At 45.1% G+C, this 24,437-nt stretch overlaps 1 protein-coding gene across 6 annotated transcripts in view; it reads left to right on the top strand.

Moving 5' to 3' along the window:
• Nucleotides 1–24,437, top strand: part of Septin6 (septin 6) — a 73,519-nt gene that overhangs the window by 35,797 nt on the left and 13,285 nt on the right. For all 6 annotated transcript variants that reach the window (XM_034485223.2, XM_034485221.2, XM_034485219.2 and 3 more), the window contains exons 4-8: nucleotides 2,576–2,762; nucleotides 7,699–7,860; nucleotides 16,344–16,440; nucleotides 20,428–20,596; nucleotides 23,949–24,081. In XM_034485223.2, the coding sequence (XP_034341114.1) occupies nucleotides 2,576–2,762; nucleotides 7,699–7,860; nucleotides 16,344–16,440; nucleotides 20,428–20,596; nucleotides 23,949–24,081 (748 nt within the window). The remainder of the gene's footprint in view (nucleotides 1–2,575; nucleotides 2,763–7,698; nucleotides 7,861–16,343; nucleotides 16,441–20,427; nucleotides 20,597–23,948; nucleotides 24,082–24,437) is intronic.

Genomic DNA, 24,437 nt, shown 5'->3' with positions numbered 1-24,437 from the left:
CAGAGATACCCTGCACCTGGGTCTCTTCCTGTCCTTGGTTGGTTCTCAGGATGAAGGATGCTGTGGTTCTTTTTTTAAAATGCTGCTTTCTTCCTCGATCCTTGGGGGCTCTTTCACAAAGGCTCATGTAGGGAGCTGCTGCAGGTGGGAGGTGTTGGCTGGGCTCATGTCTCCCTTTGATCATTTTCTTCTGGCAATGGACTCTGAAAACTCCCTGCCCTGGGCTGACAGAATGAATCTTTTCCTCCCTTGAAGGGAAGCAGCATCTCCAGTGGAGAGGCAGCATGCAAACTGAGGCAGTGAGAAGAGAACAGGGCTGAAACTGAAATGACCTACTTAGAGCCGAAAGATGATGTTGGGGTCATGGGTGAAGCAGAGGCCCGCGAGATGGCTCAATGGGTAGAGGTGTTTGCCACTAAACTGGTGACCTGAGGTCCATCCCTGGATCTCTCACGGTGAAAGGAGAGAACTGACTCTCACAAGTTGTCCTCTGACTTCCACGCTTATGCAGTGGCACATACATCTACACACATACACAGTAAATAAGTATATTTTTTAAAAAAGGAAGGAAGGATGAGACTGCCAGCACAATTGGGGTGGCTTCAGTGCAGACAGGGTAAGGAAGAAAGGAATTTCCAGGAAGGCTCAGCACAGGAAGAAGGAGTGAGCTGACGATTCTTTTTTTGAAGTTTTTTTTTTTTTAATTAGCAAATATTAATCATAGATGATAATGGGTTTTACTATGATACTTTTGTGCATGTACATAGTGTATTTTTTTTTTATTATATCCACTCCCCATTACCCTCTCTGGTCCCTTTTCCACTGATCTTCCTTTTCCCAAGTAGCTCCTCTTTTACTTTTATTTATATAAATAGAGGTATTTTAATAATCACATTATTTATTTGTGTGTGTATGCATGCATGTGTGCATGTGTATGCATACCAGGGTGCATGTGGAAAGGTCAGAGGGCAAAGAATGCGAGAGAGAAACTGGAGAGAAAACCTCCAGTTTTCTGTTTCCATCACGGGGGGCTCTGGGAATCAAACTCAGATCCTTAGGCTTGATGGCAGATGCCCTCACCCACCGAGCCACCTCAGCAGCTCCCTCTTCTACTTTCATGCCTTTGTATATGTGCACAGGCAAATAAGTTTAATTAGGGTTACCTATAGGAGTATGGATAAGGGATTAGTTATAGGCAACTCACCAGTGGGTACACTACTGAAGAAAATTCTTTTAATCCCAGCACTTGGGAGGCAGAGGCAGGCAGATTTCTGAGTTCGAGGTCAGCCTGGTCTACAGAGTGAGTTCCAGGATAGCCAGGGCTACACAGAGAAACCCTCTCTCGAAAAAACAAAAACAAAAACAAAAACAAAAACAAAAAAAGAAAAAGAAAAAGGAAAGAAAAGAAAGAAAGAAAGAAAAAGAAAATTCTTTCACTCCCTTAGCAACTATAGATTGTGATTGAATCTATAGATTCACTAAACAATAGACTCACTGTTGTTTTAGGAGGCCTTGATGAATCAGGTGTGCTGGTACACATATGTAATTCTAGTATTCAAGAAGCTGAGGCAGGAGGTTCATGAGTTTGGGGCCAGCCTAAGCTACATGTGTTCCCTGTCAGCTTAGGCTATGTAGCAAGACATTGTCTCAAAAATAAACAGATTGAGCTATGTGCATGGTGGGTGATGCCTTTATTCCTGGCACTGGGGAGGTGGAAATAGGCAGATCTCTGTGAGTTTGGGGCCAGCCTGGTATACATAGCAAGTTCTAGGACAGCCAGGGCTATAATGAGACCTTGTATCAAAAATGAATGAATGAATGAATATGTCTTGTAGAGTCACGGAAGCTGCCTAGGGGAGCTTTGTATGGATACTCAGTGAGCTGGGGTTCCTGTATAGATGATATGGGGGAAGTATCTTTATCAAATTTTGTCTGGTTGCTTAGATGAGAAGTAGAAAAATATGTGTCTATAGAGGTTGCTAAATGAGGCACTCCACTCATTGCTGCAAGAATGAGCAAAGACCCCACACATAATTTCCTCCAGGTGGATCACAGAGAGGTCTTGTGTACATAGCTCTGGTCCAAACGCATTATATGATAAGATGCAGGTAGCATCTAATGGGCTTAGATTGAGGGCCTAATGTGGAGTAATGTCCCAAGTACAGATCCCACCAGTGGCTTCCACATTGCCTCAGGGCCCATGGATCTGAGAGAATAGTAACTCCTGGGAAGCATCAGTGAGCAAGCCAATGCCCTGTATCTCTATTTTTACAATGCTGGGTCACAGAAGGCATTTAGGGCATACATAGAGAAGACTTAAGAAGGATGTAGGCATTAAACTGAGCCCCAAGGTATACAAAGACAGGATTGTAATAAAGAAAGAGAAATGGTCATTCCACACTAAAAAAATAAGTTGGGCTCATGTGTGCACCAAGAAGTCAACCAAAGCTGACAATAGAAGAGATGGAGAAGCCAGAGTAGATGAGGGAAGGTACACAGGACACTTTGCATTTCTAACTAGGACTGACTGTCAAAACCCAAGCGTTTGAAGCCATTTCTCTTCTCTCTGCTCCAGCTACAAGCCCATCGTGGAATTCATTGATGCTCAGTTTGAGGCCTACCTACAGGAAGAGCTGAAGATCCGGAGAGTACTGCACTCCTACCATGACTCCCGAATCCATGTCTGCTTGTATTTCATTGCCCCAACAGGACATTCACTTAAGTCTCTGGACCTCGTAACCATGAAGAAGCTGGATAGTAAGGTATGAGGCAGGAGCTGGGGTTGCCCAAGGTGGACTCTTACTGATCTAATTCACAATGGATACTGGATTCCAGTAGAGGATTTTTGTTGTTGTTGTTTTGTTTGTTTGTTTGTTTGTTTGTTTTTCAAGACAGGGTTGTATAGCCCTGGCTGTCCTGGAACTCACTCTGTAGACCAGGCTGGCCTCGAACTCAGAAATCCGCCTGCCTCTGCCTCCCAAGTGCTGGGATTAAAGGCGTGCGCCACCACAGCCCAGCTCCAGTAGAGGTTTTATGGAATCCTAATCTAATCCTTTGTTACCTTCCTCCATAAAGATGATATTACAGATCCTGCATTTGTGTCATATGCTGTGTCATCTGGATTCCTAGTATTACGAATTCTTCCACCCTATCTGTTTTGGAAATAAAGATGGATACAAGCAAGATGGCTGTTCAAGGCTAAGAGTGCTGGGTTTGGCAATGGAAAGTGGTTCTCTTTCCTTAAAAACTTAGATTTCCTTTACTTTATGGTTTTTGAGGATTTTACCTGAAATGTATACATGGTTGGTGCTGAAGGAGTCCAGAAGATGTCGAATTCCCTCGAACTGGTGTTGGGGATGGTTGTGAGCCGACAAGTGAGTGCTGGAAAACAAACCTGGGTCTTCTGCAAGAGCAACGAGTGCTCTTAACCACTAAATTGTCTCTCCAGCCCTGTGCCAGGCCTAGATTCAATTCCCAGCACTATAACAACAAAACAAATTGAACATTGGATTTTTTTTTTTTTTTTTTTTTTTTTTTTTTTTTTTTTTTTTGGTTTTTCGAGACAGGGTTTCTCTGTGCAGCTCTGGCTGCCCTGGAACTCACTCTGTAGACCAGGCTGGCCTCAAACTCAGAAATCCGCCTGCCTCTGCCTCCCAAGTACTGGGATTACAGGCGTGCGCCACCAACACCCGGTGAACATTGGATTTTTTAAAAAGCCTAATTACTATAGTTTTTCTTTCCTAGCATTTGGCATGCACCAGGCACTATGTATTTATACATGTTACTTCATCTATTTTTCCATTTGTATATGTGTTATATGTTGTTTGTGCATGGTCAAATATATGCATATTTTCATGTATGCAGGTACATGTGTGTAGGTGCATATGCATATGGGTGCTTGTACATGTGGAGACTGAAGATTGATATCAGAATCATCCCATCATCTCTGTTTCACCTTCTTCATTGAGGCCAAGTCTCAGCCACACCAGAATTCAGCCATATGGCTAATATTGCTAAATTAGCTTGCCCTGGGAATCCTCTGTCTCTGCCTTCTGAGACTGGATTATAGGAAGACTACCATGCTCATCTGATGGGTTTTTGGGTTCTCAGGATCCTAATGAAGAAAGAGCTTAGCCAGAGGAACATGCTCCTTTTTGTTTGTTTGATTAACAAAAAAATGTTTTATTATATTTTTGTAATTTTTAAATTTTTATAGCCAGGCAGTGGTGGCGCACGCCTTTAATCCCAGCACTTGGGAGGCAGAGGCAGGTGGATTTCTGAGTTTGAGGCCAGCCTGGTCTGCAGAGTGAGTTGCAGGACAGCCAGGGCTACACAGAGAAACCCTGTCTCGAAAAATCAAAAAAAAAATATTTACTTTTTAATCAAAAACATTTATGCAATATATTCTGATCAGGGGTTTCCCCTTCCCCAACTCCTCCCAGGTCCTCACCACCCAACTCTATGTACTTTCTCTCTCTTTCTTGTTGAAAGAAAAAACTAAAAGAAACTTCATGAAAACAAAAACCAAATATATAAGTAAAAGACCAATAGCCGGGCGGTGGTGGCTCACGCCTTTAATCCCAGCACTTGGGAGGCAGAGGCAGGCGGATTTCTGAGTTCGAGACTAGCCTGGTCTACAGAGTGAGTTCCAGGATAGCCAGGGCTATACAGAGAAACCCTGTCTCGAAAAACCAAAAAAAAAAAAAAAAAGACCAATAAGGGGGAAAAAAAGCCCAAACAAAGCAATATGAGACCAAACATATACAAAAACACCATTGAGTTCACTTTGTGTGGGCCATCTCCTGCTGGGCATGGGGCGTGTCCTAAAGTTAATATACTCAAGGGAGACTTCATTGGAAAAAAAAACTAATTTTTCCTTTGCAAGTAGGTACCAATTATAGACAGCTTTTTGGTTAAAGATGAAGCCTGTGTTTACATCTCTCTCAGCAACTAGATTCCATATGGCTTGAACCTGTTCAGGCCCTGTGCATGCTGCCACAGTCTCTGTGAGTTGCTATCAGCATCAGTCCCATTGTGTCTGGAAGAAGCTGTTTCCTTGAGGTCATTCATACCCTCTGGTTCTTACAGTCTTCCACCTCCTCTTCCGCATAGATCTCTAAATCCTGAGAGAAGGAGTTTGATGAAGATATCTCATTTAGGACTGAATGCTCCATAGTCTCACTTTCTGCACATTGTCCAGTTGTGGGTCTCTGTGTTGGTTCTCATCTACTGTAAGAAGAAGCTTCTCTGATAAAGGTTGAACAAAGCACTGATCTATGAATATAGCAGAATGTTGTTAGTAGTCATTTTATGCAATGTTCTTTGAGCAGAATTGTAATATTTGGTTTTCCCCTAGGCCCATGCCCTATCCAATCTCAGGTCTCAAGCATAGGTTCTAGCTCATGGAGTAAACCTTAAATCCAACTAGATGGTAACTGGTTACTTCCACAGTGATTGTGCCACTATTACACTAGCATCTTACTCAGGTTGGTGACCACTGTAGGTTGCAAGGTTTGTAGCTGGGTGGATGATTGTCTTTCTCCTTTAGTAGTGTACAAAGTATATTCCAGTACCATGAACACAAGTCAGTAGGGGCGAAGGTTCTAATTAGGCATGCTCAACTCCTCAGTGTTTGATGAGACTGTGTAAGTGTTGTCTCCAGCAATAGGGACTGGGCCCTGGTTTTGTCCTTCTGATAATCTAGTGTAGGCAGGTACTGTTAGTCACATTTTACACATGAGATCACTGAAGTGTGGAGAGGCAAATTGCTTGTTCAAGGTCAGGCAACTTGTAATGAAGCTGAGATTTGGCTTTCGCTCTCTAACTGCAACTTATTCCAGTATACAAAAGTCTGATTTACATGTAGTCATTTGGTAGCATAGCCATTATAAAAGCTGAATGTCAGCTGTAATCAGAAGACGAGTAGTCTTTCCATTTTTGCAGCAATGAGCTCACTGCTCATGAAGAATAGGCTGCTCCTGAAATGTCTCCATGCCCAGCCTGCCACTGTATAGGGCAGCAGTGAGCCATGTGGTGGGCAGTCTGGTGGGTGGGCTGCATTAAGTAAGCAGTTTTGGGCTCATATTTGTTGTGTATCAATGAGGACTTGGACAAAAACATGACAAGGAGATTTAGATTTTCCTGTGGTTACACACTGGCAAAGAATTTAATCTCTTAACACCTCCCCACCCCCAAAAGACTTCAAAGAAGATAACTACTGCAAGGCCTGGTCTTGGACCAGCATCCTAAGCTATATGGTATGAGATTTGGGGGGACTTGGAAAGTTCAAAAGAGACAGGACATCTTCAGTTCCCGAGTTCCCACACTCTCCTTTTGGAACACTAGGCCTGAGCACCATTCATACCACCCAATGGGGTCTATGAGCAAGAATGACTCCATTCTTTGCAGGAATATGAGCTTTAGTGTGCTCTGTTTCCACAAACCACGCCCATGTCAGATTCCTTTATTTTTGGCAATAAAAGCTTTCTCCCATCCTACGGGGATTTCAAAGATCATGGTTCAGGCAGGTTGAACTTTGTGCTTACACTGGGTCTTTCTCTTGCTATTTGAAATTGGGTATTTTCACACCTGCTTTTTTTACCCAAAAACAAGTTCTCCACCTCAAGCATTAGTAACCTGTGTAGGGTAGGGTGGTGAAACAGGATCTCATGGAGCTTAAAGCGACCCTCAAACCCTCTATATAGCTGAAGATGACATTGGATTTTTTTGTTTTGTTTTGGTTTGGTTTGGTTTTGGTTTTTTGAGACAGGGTTTCTCTGTGTAGCCTTGGCTGTCCTGGAACTCACTCTGTAGATCAGGCTGTCCTTGAACTCAGAAATCCGCCTGCCTCTGCCTCCCAAGTGCTGGGATTAAAGGCGTGTGCCACCACCGCCTGGCCTGAAAATGACATTGAGTTGATCCTCTTGCCTCCACCTCTCCAGTGCTGGGATTATAGGTGGAGCTGAGGATGCAACTAAGCTAGCATCCTACTAAGCTCTTTCCCCAGCCCCACTCTAACATTTCTGCATAAGTTTCATGTCAAATTGGTGACACTGGTTCTTCTGTGCTTAATTAGCTGCTCCAAGAGAGCCCCATGTCCATCATCACCAAATTCTCTTCCTGCTTCTTTTTTCTGATACCTCCCATGTGGATCCATGTTATATCTGGCTGGAACGAGCCTCGGTTGAATGAGTTGGGACAACTTATTGCTACCAACAAATGTCCACCTGTCACCTTGTCAACCACGGGTTCCCTGCCATCTTTCTTCTTTGAGTCACTCTAGGGATAATCTTGATTTCAAGGTAGATAGCTCATAGTTGTTACTAGCTTTGGGATAAGGCTGACTTGGATTTGAATTTTAGTTCCGATACTTATTTGCCCTGTAGCCTTAGACAAGTTATTTAACCTCTGTGTGGTTCAATTTCACATTGGTAAAATTCTAATAAAAACACTTTCTAGAAAACTTATTGTTAAGGTTAATTACACTAAGCTATAGCCAGTGGCCAACACATAGTAAGTACTCATTATTTTTTATTATATTGTTGTTTGGCCAAAGGTATAGAGTGCTGGACCTATTTGCTGAGCTTTCCCCTCTGGGTGCTAATGGGAGCCCTAGGTTATGCAGTTGCTAGTTAACAACAGTTAACTACAATTAACTGTCAACAACAGTTAATCCCACTTGGTTCCTCTTTCTCCTAGGTGAACATCATTCCTATCATCGCCAAATCGGATGCCATTTCTAAGAGTGAGCTGGCAAAGTTCAAGATCAAAATCACCAGCGAACTTGTGAGCAACGGAGTCCAGATTTATCAGTTCCCCACAGATGATGAGTCGGTGGCCGAGATCAATGGAACCATGAATGTGAGTGGGAGCACAGGGTTCACCTTTCTAGTCTTGTATTCTTATGATCAGTCTGTGACAAGAAGCAGTGAAGTACCTTCATCATCCATCTTGGTGTGGTAACTCTTGAGTACCCGAGTCTCAGGTGTTGATGACAGAGGATCCAGAGCCTAAATAGTTTGTTTCTACTGATGGCTGCTGCAAAGCCTCAGCAACACAAATTAGTAATCAGGGAAAGAGAAAGGGCTGATTCTAGGCTAAGTAAAGAGCTGGGAAACTCTCCTTCTGCTCTCCTCCTCCTCCTCTGTGGCTCATATATGTGTTCATATGTGTGTGCAAGTATATGTTCATGTGTGTGGAGACATGAGGCTGATATTGGGGGGTCTTCCTCAATCACTGTCCACTGTATTTATTGTGGTAGGGTCTCATGCTGAAACCATAGTCTCTGCTGGCCAATGAGCCCTGGGGCTCCCCTCCTTCTGCCTTCAAAAGTACTAGGATTACAGGTAGCTGCTGTGCCTGAGCAACTTTTCTGTGAGTGCTGAGGATCTGAACTCATGTCCTCGAGATTACCAAGCAAGCGCTTTATCCACTGTGCTATCCCTACAACCCTCTAACCACCTTTTCAACAGCCCTCATATCTAAGCCTGACGAGACTGCAAGAAAGGCATACCTTGTTTGTTGCTGATCCCAACAATTCTGGAACAGTGAGTGGGTCCAACAAAAGACATAAAGTCTGAAAAAGTTGGTTGGCCTCAGAGGATGGACTGTTGTCCAAGAATTAATCCCTGTAGTCAAGGAGGAACAATAAAAAATAGCCTCCAATTTTACTGGCGACCACAAGTGATTTTTTTTAAATTAATTTTATTTATTTTTATTTTATGTGTATGAGTGTTTTGCCTGTGTGTAAGGAGACCATGTGTGTACAATCTGCAGGGAGGCCAGAACCCCTGCAACTGGAGTTACAGATGGTTGTGAGCTGCCTTATGGGTGCTGAGACTCAAACCCGGGTCCTCTGCAAGGGCAGAAAGTACGCTTAACAACTGAGCTATGTCTCCAGCCCCAGTGATTTTTATTTTTAAGCATCAAGGTTATGCTTTGCCTTATTAAGTATGAATGAATTTATAAAACAAGTCCTCTTTCCTCCCCACCCCCAGAGAAGTGAGTAATAAAGAAGGCAGAGAGTCAAACACTCCTCATGCTTCTTTACAATGTGTTGCTTCTGTTGCTGTGAAGGATTCAATGTTGTGATTTCCAGGAGACAGCTAATAGCTTTCAGCAAGCCTCTGCTTCGGGAACAGATTTCTTTTTCTCTATTGAGAGGCATCAGTTTTTCCTAATGACATAATGTCAGGGGACAGCCAAACTCAGGAAAGCTTTGTAATAAAAGCCATTTTTAGCAAACTTTTCCTGCTGCTGGTGCCCTCTAAGTTATCATTACAACATCAGCTGCCACCTCCTATGAATTGGCCAATGAATTAGCATAGCCAGGCAGCAAGTCAATGTCTAGCCTGACGTCCTGCCCATCAGCACAACCCACCCGAGACAGGTTTATTAGTAGAAGCCCTTCATTAGCCTTGACAAATCTGACTTAACTGACTGAAGTCTGCATGCCTTGTGGTAGGTGGAGTTGTGTTCTCTGTGACCTGCACTGGGTATGGATAAAAATTACAAAGCACAAAATAGTGCCATCTTCTCCAGGAGTCAGAGCATCTGGATGGAAATGAGAGACTATTAGGATGAGAAAACTGGAAAAGGTGCCTAGCTTGCAGAGAAACAGGAAGTGCTTCATGGGTATAGCTTGCACTGATGTCTGGAAACATCTAGTCACCTCAAGCAAGACCTTAGTCCCTGTAGATAGCTTCTGAACTCATTTTCCCTGAGTCATCAAGCAGCATTCATCCTTGTGGTTTGCTTTGCTAGGAACAAATAGGCCTGCTAAGTTCTCAGTGATATGAAGGTGTCCCACAAAACTATTGTCACTGCATTATGGTTTAAGAGTGACAATCACCCTTTCTCTGTTCTCATCTCAAATCTGGCTTCCTGCTCAGCCCAGGGCCTATCCAGCCTCAGAGTTGGAAACTGTGGGGCTATAGCCTGAGTGTGAGCATGGGTCCTGTTGGGCTGAGTTGTGGATCCCGGGTATCTGGCGCCCCAGGCAGCTGGAACCAAGGCTCGGGAGCAGAAATGCAGGAATTTCACTGAGTTCACTCCACGCGGCTCAGGGCAAAAGCTGGGCTATGAGAAGCCGCAGGGCTCTGCCTAGGCATGGAGAAGTCTCAGCCTGAAGTCCCATAGGGACAGAGCTCCTGGGTTGGGGGTCTCCGGGCCGAAGTGGCTGACTGGGAGACTGGTGGTCTCTGTCCTTGGGCTCCCAGACACTGCTGGGAGCCGTGGAAGAACTGAGACCCAAGGGTGTATGGGCTGGACGGTCTGCATCAGAGAGGGGCGAGTGAGAGAAGCTCTGGCAGTGCCCCACTGGGTAGAAACTTTTGGTCAGGGCTGGCTCGTCTAGCTTGCTTGAGTTGGCAGGCCTCCGTGGCTGGAACACAGAGAGGTCCTCCACAGGAGATTAGAGAGCAGCTTGGTAATCAAAGGCCTCCTCCACGGCTCTTCACAGCGGGCCCCAATGACCCGAGGAAATCCATGGTTTTAAAAAGATTTATTTTCATGGGGAAAAGTGGATATAGCTGTATCCCGTGTCCTCAGGGCAGGCCTGAGGTTAAATACCATTTGTAAGGAAGAGGGTCTGGGAAGGAATGCTTAATTGGCTACATCCTCTGGCCTTTAGGCATCTCATTAATATGGAGATCTCTTGAGGCTCCGCAGCCTGTAGTCACACCCTCTACCTGTGGAGGGGCTATACAGGCTATCTATGTGACTGAAAGGCGCTGATCAATGGAGGTCTTCGGCCTTGTGTCGGGAGCCTGGAGTCTGGGAGTGTGGTGAAATGTATGCCATCCCTTGCAGGGATACCTGTTGGGTCTCGGGCCATCTCTAGCCAGTGTTCAACCAGAAACCAAGCTATCCTTTCACAGTCCCACAGGAAACTTGTCCATGCTATGAAACAACCATTCTCAAGCATGCTGCTGTGGCAGAGGAGAGCTTGTGAGTCCCATGACACTCATAACAGTTCATAGCTCATTACTGCTTCACTTTGAATAACTAAATTAAAAGTTAGATGTGGCACTACATGCCTGTGAGCCCAGTGCTGAGGCAGGAGGATTACATGTTTGAGTCTGGCCTAGGCTACATTTAACAAGACCTTACCCCCAAAAGAAAAGTAAGCTAAATCTCGGGGGTTCAGGGTCACCCCCCTAAGTAGTATTGCTCAGTATTCATTCCCTTGCATTCCATCATGCTCTTGTGAATGGGAAGAGAGGAGAAGGGGTGCCTTACAGCTAGAATTCCTGGACTTGGGCATATCTGTGGAAGGGGCCTGTATGGGAAGCCTTTGTGTTTTGTATGTTGATTGGGAAACAGGATGGAGGAGTCACTGCTATAATAAACACAGGAGTGCTTTGCCCACCTGCCACCACTCTAACTGTATCAAAGTCTGTAGAGAAAACATACAGAGGCATACGAGATGGGGAGGGGGTGCTTGGGTGCTATGAAGACTGGATGCTGGCCTTTCCTTTCTGGATATGGTTCCAGATCCTCAGCCTTGCCCACTGCACAGCCAGTTGTCATGGGAGATAGAAGAAGCAGAAGGATACACACACACACACACACACACACACACATTTCCAAGTATAAGATATTCATGCGAGGGCTAGAATGATGGCTCAGCAATTAAGAGCACTGTCTGCTCTGCCAGAGGTCCTGAGTTCAATTCCCAGCTCTAGAAAACGTTATTTCACTGGGTGGTGGTGGCGCACGCCTTTAATCCCAGCACTTGGGAGGCAGAGGCAGCCGGATTTCTGAGTTGGAGGCCAGCCTGGTCTACAGAGTGAGTTCCAGGACAGCCAGGGCTACACAGAGAAACCCTGTCTCGAAAAAAACAAAACAAAAAAAAAAACCAAAAACAAACCAAAAAAAGAAAACGTTATTTCAGATTGTGGGGCAGGAGATGGAGAAGCTGGAGGAGAGGGAGTCAGTCTGCTGCATGCTATTTTCAACTCAGCTAGGACTGAGCTCAAAGCTGTAGACCTTAAGTCTCAAAATTCTCACATTGTTTAAATTAATTCATTATTTTGAGACATGGTTTCACTATGTAGCCAAGGCTGTTCTTAAACTTGTGACCTTCTTGCCGCCTCAGCTTCCTGATTGCTAGCATTATAGGATGGAGTCACCATGCCCAACTTATTATTTAGGTGCAGTGTTATTGGTCTGGCAGAATGACACACCTCTAATCTCAGCACTCAGGAGGTAGAGGCAGGAGGAGCAGAAGTTTAAAGTTATCCTCAACAACATAGAGAGCTGGAGGACAGATAGCCTGAACTACATGAGACCCTGTTTCAAAAAATAAATAAATAGGGCTGGAGAGATGGCTCAGTGGTAAAGAGCACTGTCTGCTCTTCCACAGGTCTGAGTTTAATTCCCAGCAACCACATGGTGGCTCAAAACCATCTGCAGTGGGGTCTGATGCCCTCTTATGGTGTGTCTGAAGAGAGCAATGGTGTACTCACATATATAAAATAAATAAATCATTATAAATAAGCAAATAAAACAATAATTTAATGGTATTCTTAGAATAGCTCAAACTGTAGCTAGGGGTTAAAGAACAGGCCCAAAAATTGATTAAGCCCAGTTAATTGTCCATTTGTTGGGCACTGGTTTTGATTGCCACAGTAAGAGCATGTGATTGGCAAACTGGATCACAGGGAGGCTATAGGCTCAAGCCTGTCCTCTCCCTTGACTCAACAATGGTACCCCCATTGCTTCCATGTACTTCTGTTGGAATGACCAATGGTATTTGAGGGAATTAGGTGTCAGTCTTGTTTAGCCACTAGCCTGAAATGGGGACAAGTAGAACCAGCCTCATAACTAGGAAACTCTGTCGACCCTGGGAAGAAACCAAGGCCAGTCAGTATACATCACCAGAAAATATCCTGGTGGAATTTCATAGCCTAAAAGAAAAAAACTAGAAAACCACCCTTCCAGTCTTCAAAGTGTAATACATGTAGTTGTGCAAGGATAGAATAAGTCATGTATGTTGGATCATCAAACAACTTTCAAGTGAACCAAGGGGAGTTCAAGGTAGACATGAAGCCAGAAAGGTAATGCTTTGATTTGAAAGTATTAGGAGATGGAGCCTTGCAGGGCCTGAAGATGCAGCCCTATAATCTCAGCCACACTGCAGGCTAAGGCAGGAGGATCACATGCTGAAGATGTGCTTAGAGTATAGAGTGAGTTCCTAGCCTGGGCAACTCAGTGAGACTCTGTCTCAAAACAAAAACTAGAAAAAAGAAGGCCGGTAGTATATAACTCAGTGGTATAGCATGTGCCTGACATGTACAAGGCCCTGAGTTCAATTCCTAGGATTGGTGATTTTTTTTTAAAGAAAGAGCGATTAGAGAAATGGCTTGGAGGCTAAAAGCACATGCTACTCTTCCAGAGAATCTTAGTTCTGTTCCCAATACCCACATAAGGGTGACTCACAACCTCCTGTAACTCCAGATCCAGGGGATTTAACCCTTTCTTCTGGCTTCTGTGTACACTTGCCCTCACATGCACACACACATACAGACATAGACAATTAAAAATAAATCTCTTGCCGGGCAGTGGTGGTGCACGCCTTTAATCCCAGCACTTGGGAGGCAGAGGCAGCCGGATTTCTGAGTTCGAGGCCAGCCTGGTCTACAGAGTGAGTTCCAGGACAGCCAGAGCTACACAGAGAAACCCTGTCTTGAAAAACAAAACAAAATAAAATAAAAATAAATCTCTTTTCAAAAGAAGAGAGATGGGGGGGGGGGGGTCGGGAATCTGGTGGTGGTGGTGGCACACAGCATGACTTTAATCCCAGCACTCAGGAGGCAGAGGCAGAGACACGTGGCTCTTTATGAGTTCAAGGCCAGTCTGTTCTACAAAGTGAGTTCCAGGACAGCTAGGTCTGTTACACAGAGGAACCATGTCTCAAAACAAACAAACAACAGCAACAACAACAAAAAAAAAAAAAAAAAAAAAGGAGTCAGAGTTGGGGAGGGGGAGATTGGACCTTTATGGTTAGATAAGCCATAAGGGATGCTCCCTTGCTAATAGGCTTGGGGGTCCTTATAAAATAGGCTTCATGCAGAATTTAGCTAGCTTTATCATCCACCTTCTGCAATGGGAAGATGGAAAAAGAAAACTCTCATCAGACACCCAAATGTGCTACTACTTTGAGCTTAGATGGTCAGCCTCTGGAACTATGGAAAGAAAGTCCACTTACGTTCTTTATAAATTACTTAGCCTCGGTACCTTTTTTGTAGTTGTACAATGTAGCCGCCCTCGGCCACAAGTCAACTGGGTCCACCTGAAAGGTGGGGCTGGGAATTGAAGGGGGAAGGAGGACGAGAAGAGATGAGGCCAAGACAAAGTTCTCTGATCAAGGCCCCAAGCTTTAATGTTCAGCTCTCAATTTAAAGGGGAAGACCCAACCCACAACCCCTCCTGGTTTCAGATGGGTGGGATAATCCATAGTCCATTCCAGGTCATGGCCGGAGATGTCTCAAGGCAAGCCCAGGGGCAGTTCTGCTTCTGTGTTCCGGGCAGCCAAGGTGGGTAACTCCACCTAGATCCTGTCACTTGACCTTGTTGTGGTAAACAAGGTCTCTCAGGCCTGCTCATGGTGGGGGGAAGGGTACAGTACAAAATGGACTAAGTAGTGAATCTGGGGCCAGACTCCCAAGACAAGCCCGAGGCTGTGTGTTGTAATAGTGCTCTGCACCTGGAAGATCTCATATCTGCTGTCCCTCAGCAGACATTTAGGTAGAATTACACAAGGTCCCTTTATCAATCTGCTCATCATGTGTCAGCAGGGGCCTCGTCTTGCAACAATTAAGAGTCTTCTCCCTGGAGCCACATGTTTGAAACACCGCTTCCTGCAGAAACCTAAAATAGGGAGGGTGGAGGAGACAGTCTGGCCTCTGTTTCGAGAGGTATCATGGGTAGGACCTGGTAGTATGATTGAAAGTTAAAACGCCTGTCTTGCTTGATTCCATTCTGGTTGTCATAGCCATGTGTCTTTCAAGAACAGCTGACTTGCAGTGACTCCTAGTCTGCTGTGCTTAGTTGACTTCTAGAAGATGCTGTTTATTTAGCCAGGATACAGAATATAGAGCACCCTAGGTGGCTTGGGAAGGCTGGCAGCCAAAGTGTGGTAGCCTCCCTGATTCCTGCAAAGACCTAGCCTGGGAGTTCAGTACATGCATGACTCCTTTAAGTAGTCTGCCCTGGCTCCCTCCGATAACATAGAAGGCCTTTGGAACTGATGTCTGCCTGTACTTTCCAGAAACATCTTTGATGCCAGTTGCAGAGAAGTGTGCTGTGGGTGGTTTTAAGAGGCCTCAGAATTCAGTTTGGTGTGGGCTGTGAATTCAGGAATAGTCAGAAAGCTAGAGGAATCAAATGACAGGAGTTTGTGGAAGAGAGGAAGCAAGTGACCCTATCATTCTGGCAGTGTCCCTTGATGATAAAATAACAGGCCTAAGGGAAGACTGGCATTTCCTATGCTTTTATTTTCTTGGTATTTTCTTTCTTCCTGAGCCTAGAGAAGTGCCTCCCACTTCACACACGGTCCCCTCCTCCATCACTTTAGAGCTGAGAGCCCAGAATGCAAGCAGATGATGATACAACATGGCTTTTCTTCTCACCTCCTCCCTCAGTCTAGCCCTCTGCAGCCACTGCCCCTCATTCCTCCTGCAAATGCCAAGCTCATGCCCTGTTAGTGCTGTTCCCTACTCCATTCAAAGAGTATTATGAAGTAATTGTTATTTGCCCTTGGTCACATACTATCTAACAGAATTTTGAGTATGTAATTTAGGCTCCCTCAACAGGAGTACAAGCTTCCAAAGTGCAAGGGAGTGTATCTTCTACTTCTTTATATCCCTTATAGTGCACCATCAGCGCTTGTGGGTGAAGACCTGGTGACTCGCCCTCGAGGCTCACGAGCTCTGGTTTTGGCAAGAATAACGAACAGTCCATCTTAGTGGTTTTAGGCTGTGCTCTTATACTCTAGGAAGAGGGTAGTGATGCCAGCAGCTATACGCAATGCCTTCTGATGCTTATCTACCCCCAGCCTTCAGTAACTGTGACTGTAGCTATATAGGTTGCTGGGCCATATATCTACTCATGTTTCTGCTCTGTTCCCTATCATAAATTCCAGAGCAGAGAGGTAAGAACTAGGCCTCTTATCCCTGCGTGGCTGTGGAGCTCTGGAGCTTAATGGATGCCTCTCAATGCTGACACAGTCAGTGATGTAGCAGAGGGAGCACTCAAAGGCCTGGAGATGAGCAGCAGTTGCATCGTAGGGTACTTGATGCCTTTCTTCTGGAGTTCTGAGTGCTTGTTTGCCTCTGTTCCAGGCCCACCTGCCGTTTGCTGTTGTTGGCAGCACAGAAGAAGTGAAGGTTGGCAACAAGATGATGTGGGCTCGGCAGTATCCTTGGGGGACTGTGCAGGGTGAGTCTCCTGCAGATGGGCTTCACTCAGAGAGCCCCTCCTCTGTGTTTCTGCTGACCCTGCCATGATATGACAAGTTCCTAGCTTGTCCCCAGCCTCTACTACTCAGTTTAGGTCTCAAACAGCTATAGGGGGTCACTAGCAGCAAGCTCTGGCCCAGTGCCTGGATTCTATGATGTGAGCAGACTCCCTTTGGCTCTAATGAAGAAAGTACTCCCTTGTAACCACCTCCAAACACAACAAAAGACAAATGGATTTGGCACAGCGTAGAAAGGACTATACAAGTGAGAGTATCCCTAAGAGAGGCACAAGAATGTTCACAACAGAGAATAATAATGATACATTATTACAAACAATAAGGTGTCCTTAAAAATAGACTGGATAATTTGTGAAATGGTCATATCATGGCATCTTAGAGTTGAAAATTAATGAATTATAGCTACATCTGCATGACTGGATCTCAGAAACACAACACTGAGCTAAATAAAATCACACAGCGTGCATATGATAGGTTTCTGTTTGTATGAATTCTAGAAGTAAACTAAAATAATATGATATATATTTTTATGAATTTATGCACAAGTAATGAATGATAAAACCATTTTAAAACACATTCACGCACACACACTCACCACAAAAAATAAATAAAAATAATTATTTAAAAACAGGACTAGTGCTGAGCAGTGGTGGCGCACGCCTTTAATCCTGGCACTTGGAAGGCAGAGGCAGGTGGATTTCTGAGTTCAAGGCCAGCCTGGTCTACAGAGTGAGTTCCAGGGCAGCAGTGATATACAGAGAAACCCTGTGTCAAAAAAAAAAAAAAAAAAAAAAAAAAAAAAAAAAAAAAAAAAAAAAACCACAGAACTAGTGCAATGACTTGTAGGGGAGGGGTAAAGGCATTTTCCTTCAAGCCTGCTGGCCTGAGTCTGATTCCCAAAGGCCACACAGTGGAAGGAAAGAGCTGACATCTGACCTTCACACGAGTTCATACATAAACACCCACACCCTCTCACACTTAAAATAAATTAAAATAAAAAATACGCAAATGAATGATAAACCCAAAGTCAAGATAGCGCTAACACTTCATTGCCGGAGGAGTCAGGGAATAGAGAGAGGGGTGTGATATCAAAAAGAGGCCAGCAGGGCCTTCCAAGGTACCAGCAACATTACCTTCAGTTGTAGAGATATTTAAAAATTTAAAAATTCTTTAAATTGCACATACCTGCTGGGCGGTGGTGGCGCACGCCTTTAATCCCAGCACTTGGGAGGCAGAGGCAGGCAGATTTCTGAGTTCGAGGACAGCCTGGTCTACAGAGTGAGTTCCAGGACAGCCAGGACTACACAGAGAAACCCTGTCTCAAAAAAAAAAAAACAAAAAAAATTTGCACATACCTATTTCATGGATTTACACACATCCATACACACAGACACACACACATATACACATATGATTATTTCATAATTTTAAAGGTCGGATATATATTACATGCATTCATCACAGGTTTTTTGGCAGTATGCCTCAGACATATTATGCTATCCTTGTTGGTTCAGTAGGTCATACAAGCTCTAGGACACTACAGTGGCCAAAAATTTAGGGACCTGAGACTGTAGCTGTAAACTGTGCCATAGCTGGCAGTTTCTCTGTAAATTCATCCCAACCCTTGGGCAAATAGTAGAGAGTGGGCACACAAGAAGAGTGTCTGGCATACATCTGTAAGTCCAGTACTGGAAGGGGTGGAGGGGGACAACAGGGAGGAGAAGGTCATGAGTTCAAAGACAGCCTTGGACAGTGTTTCAAAAACGTAAAGCTGAGTGAGAGTTGGTAGTGAGTTGTCGACACAAAGGCCAGAATGATTCAAGGCACAACAAAGACCCACTGACAGTACCCAGATTTCATTCCTCTTCTTTCTTTCGTGGTGCTGAGGATGGAACTGAGGGCCTCATGCATGCTAAATGAGCACTCTACCGTTGAGCTCTCTCCCCTGTCTGGATATCCCATAGGTAGGAGAAGATGGTCAGAACTGCACTAAGTTTTGTGCTTTCCTGCCATTTGGAGCTGGAGGTGTTACAGTAGGAATATTGGCAAGTGGCTTCTGGACCAAGAGTCACCCCTTTGGAGTCTGAGACCTGACAGACAAGAACCTGAGGTGGGAAGAGACAAACCAGCAAAGTTCCAGTGACTTCCATCCCCAACTTAGACCCCTGTCTCTTTTTAAGTAGGGCTTCATGTAACCTTGGTTGGTCTTGCATTCACTATGCAGTTAAGGCTAGCCTTGAATTCCTGACCCTCCTAAGTCAACCTCCTATGTGCTGAAATTACAGGTATATGTTATCTTGCCTGGTCCTGGAATAACCCCTAGTGACCAGGAATCACAGTCCAGAGTTGGAGAAGCAGATACATATAGCTTAGTCCTGAGAAGTTACTTTACTGATGCAACTTTTTATATTAATGTTCAATGGCAGCAGTTCTCAACCTGTGGGTTACAACCCCTTGGGGCATCAAATGACCCTTTCACAGAGGTCACATATCAGATATCCTACATATCAGATATTTACATTACAATTCATAGCAGTAGCAAAATTATACTTAATGAAGTAACAATGAAATAATTTTATGGTTGGGGGTCACCACAACATGGGTTAAAAGGTAGCAGCATTAGGAAGGTTGAGAACCACTATTTTAAGGCAACAAGTAGGGTTCATGTCATGTAAGGGACCTTAAGCAGAAAGAATAAATGGACCACCCTGGACTTTGGACAAATATTTCTGATGACCATATATGGCCATCTATGATGATACAACCATGTTCAACTCTGTCATTCCAGAACCCCTCCTCTCTGTCTCTACTGTCCTCTTCCAGACTCTGAGAGACAAAATCTTGGCTAACTTATCTGTTATCATCTCAAACACCACCATTCTCTTGTACATGGCCAAACACTACCATTCAACACAGTGGAGACAGACCTGGAGACATTGTGACAGAGGCCTGCTTTCAGCATTGCTCTAGCTAGCCAGAAATCCACTTTGCTGTGATTTAGTTCACATTCCTCATATCCTTGCTCACTATCCAAAATGAAGACCTTTGCCCTCAAAGCAAAGAAATTGTACACACTTTCTCCTGCCTAAGGTTGCTATGTCCAGGCCATTATCCACCCTTGACAAAACACCTCTTTGGAAGCTTCTATTTCCCACATGGGCCATACCGGGGGTCTGCCCCTTGTCCTTACCACCTATTGCTACTCTGGTTCTTTTTCCTTGCTTTTTGGAGATTCTGTCTATGGTCTTTGCCTTTCCCCTACACTATCTGGTTCTGAAGCCTGACTCTGCAGCCTGCCCTCCATATGACCTTGCCTAGCCTTCTGGAGGCCTGGTGGGGATTATGTTCTATTATCTGCCTGATAAATTCTGTTCTTCCTTCCAGAGTCATCCAAGAGGTTGTCTATGGGGACGCCTACAGTCTCCTGGAAGTTTGTAGGTCCCCCTCTTCTGGGCTTTTACTGCACTGCAACCTTCCCTTCATATTTGTAACTTTGGCACTGCATTGTATTGTTCTATTTGCATGTGCTTTCCCACTAAACGGTGGGTTCCTAAAAGCATAGGCCCCAGACATCATTTCTTAGTTCTCAGGGCTACCCATAATACGTGGAACCCAGATTCCATGAATACTTACTGGATGGTTGGATACACAGATGTGCATCTATCTGCAAAGCAGATAGTCCTGTGGAAGTCTGCTTGGTGTATTGGTGTTGAGGCATTAATGCAAGTTCTTAGATACTTTCACAGTAGTAAAGTTTTTACTATTGCCCTTTCATAATGTTCCACTCCCAATTTTGACAGGAAATAGAATTTGGTTAAATTCATAGGCATCGTATAAACAGGCTGCAAAACAATGTCACCCTTAGTCATTTTACTTCTCACTTCATCCATTTTTCCCTCTGCCGGCCTTCCTTTCAATCTACATCCAATGCCCCAATACCCACTATGCAGTTGAAAATGAGGCCCACTGCGACTTTGTGAAGCTGCGGGAGATGCTGATTCGAGTCAACATGGAGGATCTGAGGGAGCAGACCCACACCCGGCACTATGAATTATACCGCCGCTGTAAGCTGGAGGAGATGGGCTTCAAGGACACCGACCCTGACAGCAAACCATTCAGGTACCTCTTATGCCAGGTTAGGTCAGCCTGGCTTAGCTCAAGAAGCCTTGCCCTGAAGAATCAGCAGGGGAAGCGAGGCATGGAGATTAGCTAGTTAGCTCAAATTAACTCCTAGATTACTAGTGATGCTTAAGTGTTCCCTCTCTGCCAGAACAGTTGCCACCCTGCTTACCACAGACAAGGGGAGGGGCCTGGAGCAACCACTCTACTGATCACGCACTGCTTTTAGACCCTCCCTAGTCAGCCCTTCTCACATAGACTCAGTGTTGGGGCTTTGTTCTACTGGGTGGTAGTCAGGAACTGCCCTCTGTTCCTACTTTCTTCATCTGGCTCTCGTATTGCTTAAGACAGCTTCCCAATATGTTCTTTCCCATCTTCCCCATTCTCAAAACCAGATAGGGAAAAGTCAGGCATAGCGGCACATGCCTGGAATGCCAGCATTGGGAACGCTGAAAGCAGAAGGATGGCCATGAGTTTATGGACAGCTTGGGGTACCTAGCAAGTACTGCACCAGTCAAGGCTACATATAAGGAACATTCATTTTAAAAAGAAGAATTAAAAAAAATAGGGAAGCTGGGTATGTGATTTGGTAAAAGTGTTTGCCTAGTATGCCATGAGCTCATCCCTAGCACCAAATAAATTGATAGGAAAATACAAAAGAAAACAAAAGGGACCAAGAAACAGTCACTTGGCTTGTATCGGTGACCTACATAATGTTCTCTCTTTCCCCCACTGCCTTAGCATTTCAGTGTGAGTTTTGTTTTGACTACTGACAACGAATAATCACTGGTGTTTTCCTCAGATCAGAATCTAAAGTGCTTTTCATTGTGCAGGTGGGAGCCATAGACCAACGAAAGCATCTGCTCTGTATATACAATATGCGTCATTAGCCCTGCATTTTGAATTGCCATGTGTTGCCCTTTACTGTGGCTCTATCTCCTTTCAGGAAATGTCAGGCATCCGTGAGCAAGTGGGGGGGGGGTGTGCACATATCTGTGGAAGGAAAATGTTTTCAAATGGCCCGGATCCCACAGAACCTGTTTATAGCGGGGGGTGGGGGGGTGGGGGGGTGCTAGGACACCATACAAGCTGTCCTTTAGGGGATGGCTGCTTTAGGAATGGCAGCTTTCCACCCCTCTGTGGACAGGCAGGTCATGGTCCCAAAGCTCCTGAAGTAGAAGGAGTGGAGTTTGTCTCTGATGGAAGTGCCTCTGTTTCTCTCCTTCACCTCCGCAGTTTCCATCTGCATCCAGAAGGAGGTGTGCCTCTTCCTGGCCACTTAGTCCTGGCCTTTCTCTCCTCCCTGCATCCTTAATATCTGTTCCTGCCTCTTCACCCGCTTCACCATCTTCCACCACCCCCTGTCCACCTTGCTTGTAAATGCTGCCCCCTACTTTTTTTTTAGCTCCACTCTTTCTTGCCAATTCCTCACCTGTTTGTTTTTGACAGGAAGGAAACATTTCTGTAGCTCCTATTCCTCTTCCTCCTCTCTCACTTCCTCAACCCACTACAATCTGGCTTCTGCCTGCCTCCAGCTCTCTACAAAATTCTCTCCAAGGTCTGCAGTTGTGGATTGGTGGCCAGTTTCCTTGTGGCTTGATTTTTTAGCTTTGATTTTAATGTGAAACATTAATTTAACTTGAGCCACCCTCTGCCTCCAGCTCTTGAAGTATTGGCGCAGCCAGCTTTATCTCTGTCCCTTTCTGTCTTCTCCTTGCTTTCACGCTCCTTTTCTTCAGCCGCCTCCTCTAAACGTCGGTGCTCCCTCAGGATTCCTTCCACATGCCTCTGCTCTTTCACACTCCCATCTCTTTGTTCTGGTTCTTTCTATTCTCACAGCCCTGATTACCACCAAGATATCGATGAATCCAAAGCTAAAACTTTACCATTGAACTCTGAACCTATTGATGCAACTGCACCCTGGACACTTCACTCACACATTCTACAGCTGCCTGATCTGAAGCTCCAGCAGTCTGCTGTCTAGTCCTTCTTTTTCCTCCTCCTTTTCCAGCATTTCCTGCTGCTGTTCATGTTCTAGCATCTATCTAGTAGCCCAAGGCAGAAACTTGAATCAGATTCTTTTTTCCCCCTTTTGGTTTTCCGAGACAGGGTTTCTCTATGTAGCCCTGGCTGTCCTGGAACTCACTCTGTAGACCAGGCTGGCCTCGAACTCGGAAATCCGCCTGCCTCTGCCTCCCAAGTCCTGGGATTAAAGGTGTGCGCCACCACTGCCTGGCAAATCAGATTCTTTTCGGGGTATATTAAGAGAGCTTATTGTAGATCATAAGCACTAAGATTCAAAGAAAGATGCTTGCAAAGAAAGTAAGACACACTTAAGAAAGTAGGTAGGTCTGAGCAGGGAGAGCTGCCAAGAGTCAGCCTTGATTTCCCCCCAAGTCCTGAGAATTCTGCAGCCCTACTGTTGCTCCAGATCTCTCCACTTGCTACCAGCCTTTAACATCCATTTCATACTTGAATTGCTGGAAAGTTTCCTTCCTAAAATAGTCAAGTGGACTTTCTCATGTACTGACTGATGGATACATGTTCACTTTTTAAATGTGGCACCCAAAGCCTGTCCTCTTTTTCCACACTCAGGAACCTCCCCTCTTACTCCTCCATGGTTCACATGATGTCCCCAGGCCTGTTCCAGTATGGCCACATCCCCAGGAATGTGTCTTCACTTGTGTCTTCTGTCTTTGGAGCACTGGCCTTTGCCAATGCTGACTCCTACTTTTTAAAAAACTAAGTGCAGGTCAGGGGCAGTGGTCTTGACCTGGGCATCTCCCATTACACCCTAAATTCCTTTAGGACAGGCATGGTGGCTCTGGGCTCTGGATGCTGAGCAGCTAGCATCATGTCTATTCACACTGGTCACATAGGTAGTAGGTAAAATCTCAGCAAATGTTCAATGAAGTGGTAAATCAGTGTGGTCAGGCTCAGAGCCAGGGCCTGGCAGTGCTGGGCAGTGGGAGGTGGGCAGTGGGAGCCCTTAAATGGACACAGGAGACCCAGCTTCTGGTGTCAGCTCTGCCTATAACTAGGTGTGTGTGTGTGTGTGTGAGAGAGAGAGAGAGAGAGAGAGAGAGAGAGAGAGAGAGAGAGAGAGAGAGAAAGAGAGAGAGAGAGAGCTCCTTAGCTCCTCTGGCCCATCCAGTAGCTCTGTAATATATTGCTGTTGCATACCAAGCCAGCTGTCCCGCCCCACCCCACCCCTTTGTGGTTCTCTGTTTACATTTCTCTGTCAGAATTAGGGAAGAGAGGATGAGGGAACTTGGAGAAGGTGGTTGTGGCCCATTTTTTTTGACCAGGGGTTGCCCTAGAGACAGTGGAATTGACTTGATCATATCTACAGTTTACAGGAGACATATGAGGCGAAGAGAAATGAGTTCCTAGGAGAGCTCCAGAAGAAAGAAGAGGAGATGAGACAGATGTTTGTCCAGAGAGTCAAAGAGAAAGAAGCTGAGCTCAAGGAGGCCGAAAAGGAGGTAAACATAACTGTGGCCACCAGGCAGCGAGGGAGGAGAGACTGAGTGGAGCAGGAGGGGCCTTGACAGAACTGCTAGAAGGTCGAGGGGCTTGTAAGCTCTGGGCAGGCCTCGGGTGCACTTTGAATAGATAAGGAATCTGACGACATCTGTGTCTTCTTGACCTTTATTTTCTAAGGATGGGACATTTTCTCATTCTGTTCATTGTTTAGAGCCATTGCCATCCAACATGGTAGCCACTAGCTGCAGGTGGGCACTTCTTTCCATTTGAATTAATTAATTTATTTAGCTTTTGAGGTAAGGTTTCCATATGTAGCCTAGGTGAACTGGAACTCACTGTCTAGCCCAGGCTGTCC

This window comes from Arvicanthis niloticus, chromosome X (genome assembly GCF_011762505.2).
Source record: "Arvicanthis niloticus isolate mArvNil1 chromosome X, mArvNil1.pat.X, whole genome shotgun sequence".
In the NCBI taxonomy this organism is placed as follows: Eukaryota; Metazoa; Chordata; class Mammalia; order Rodentia; family Muridae; genus Arvicanthis; species Arvicanthis niloticus.
Note: the sequence above shows the minus strand (reverse complement) of the source record. Positions and strands in the feature narration are given on the sequence as shown.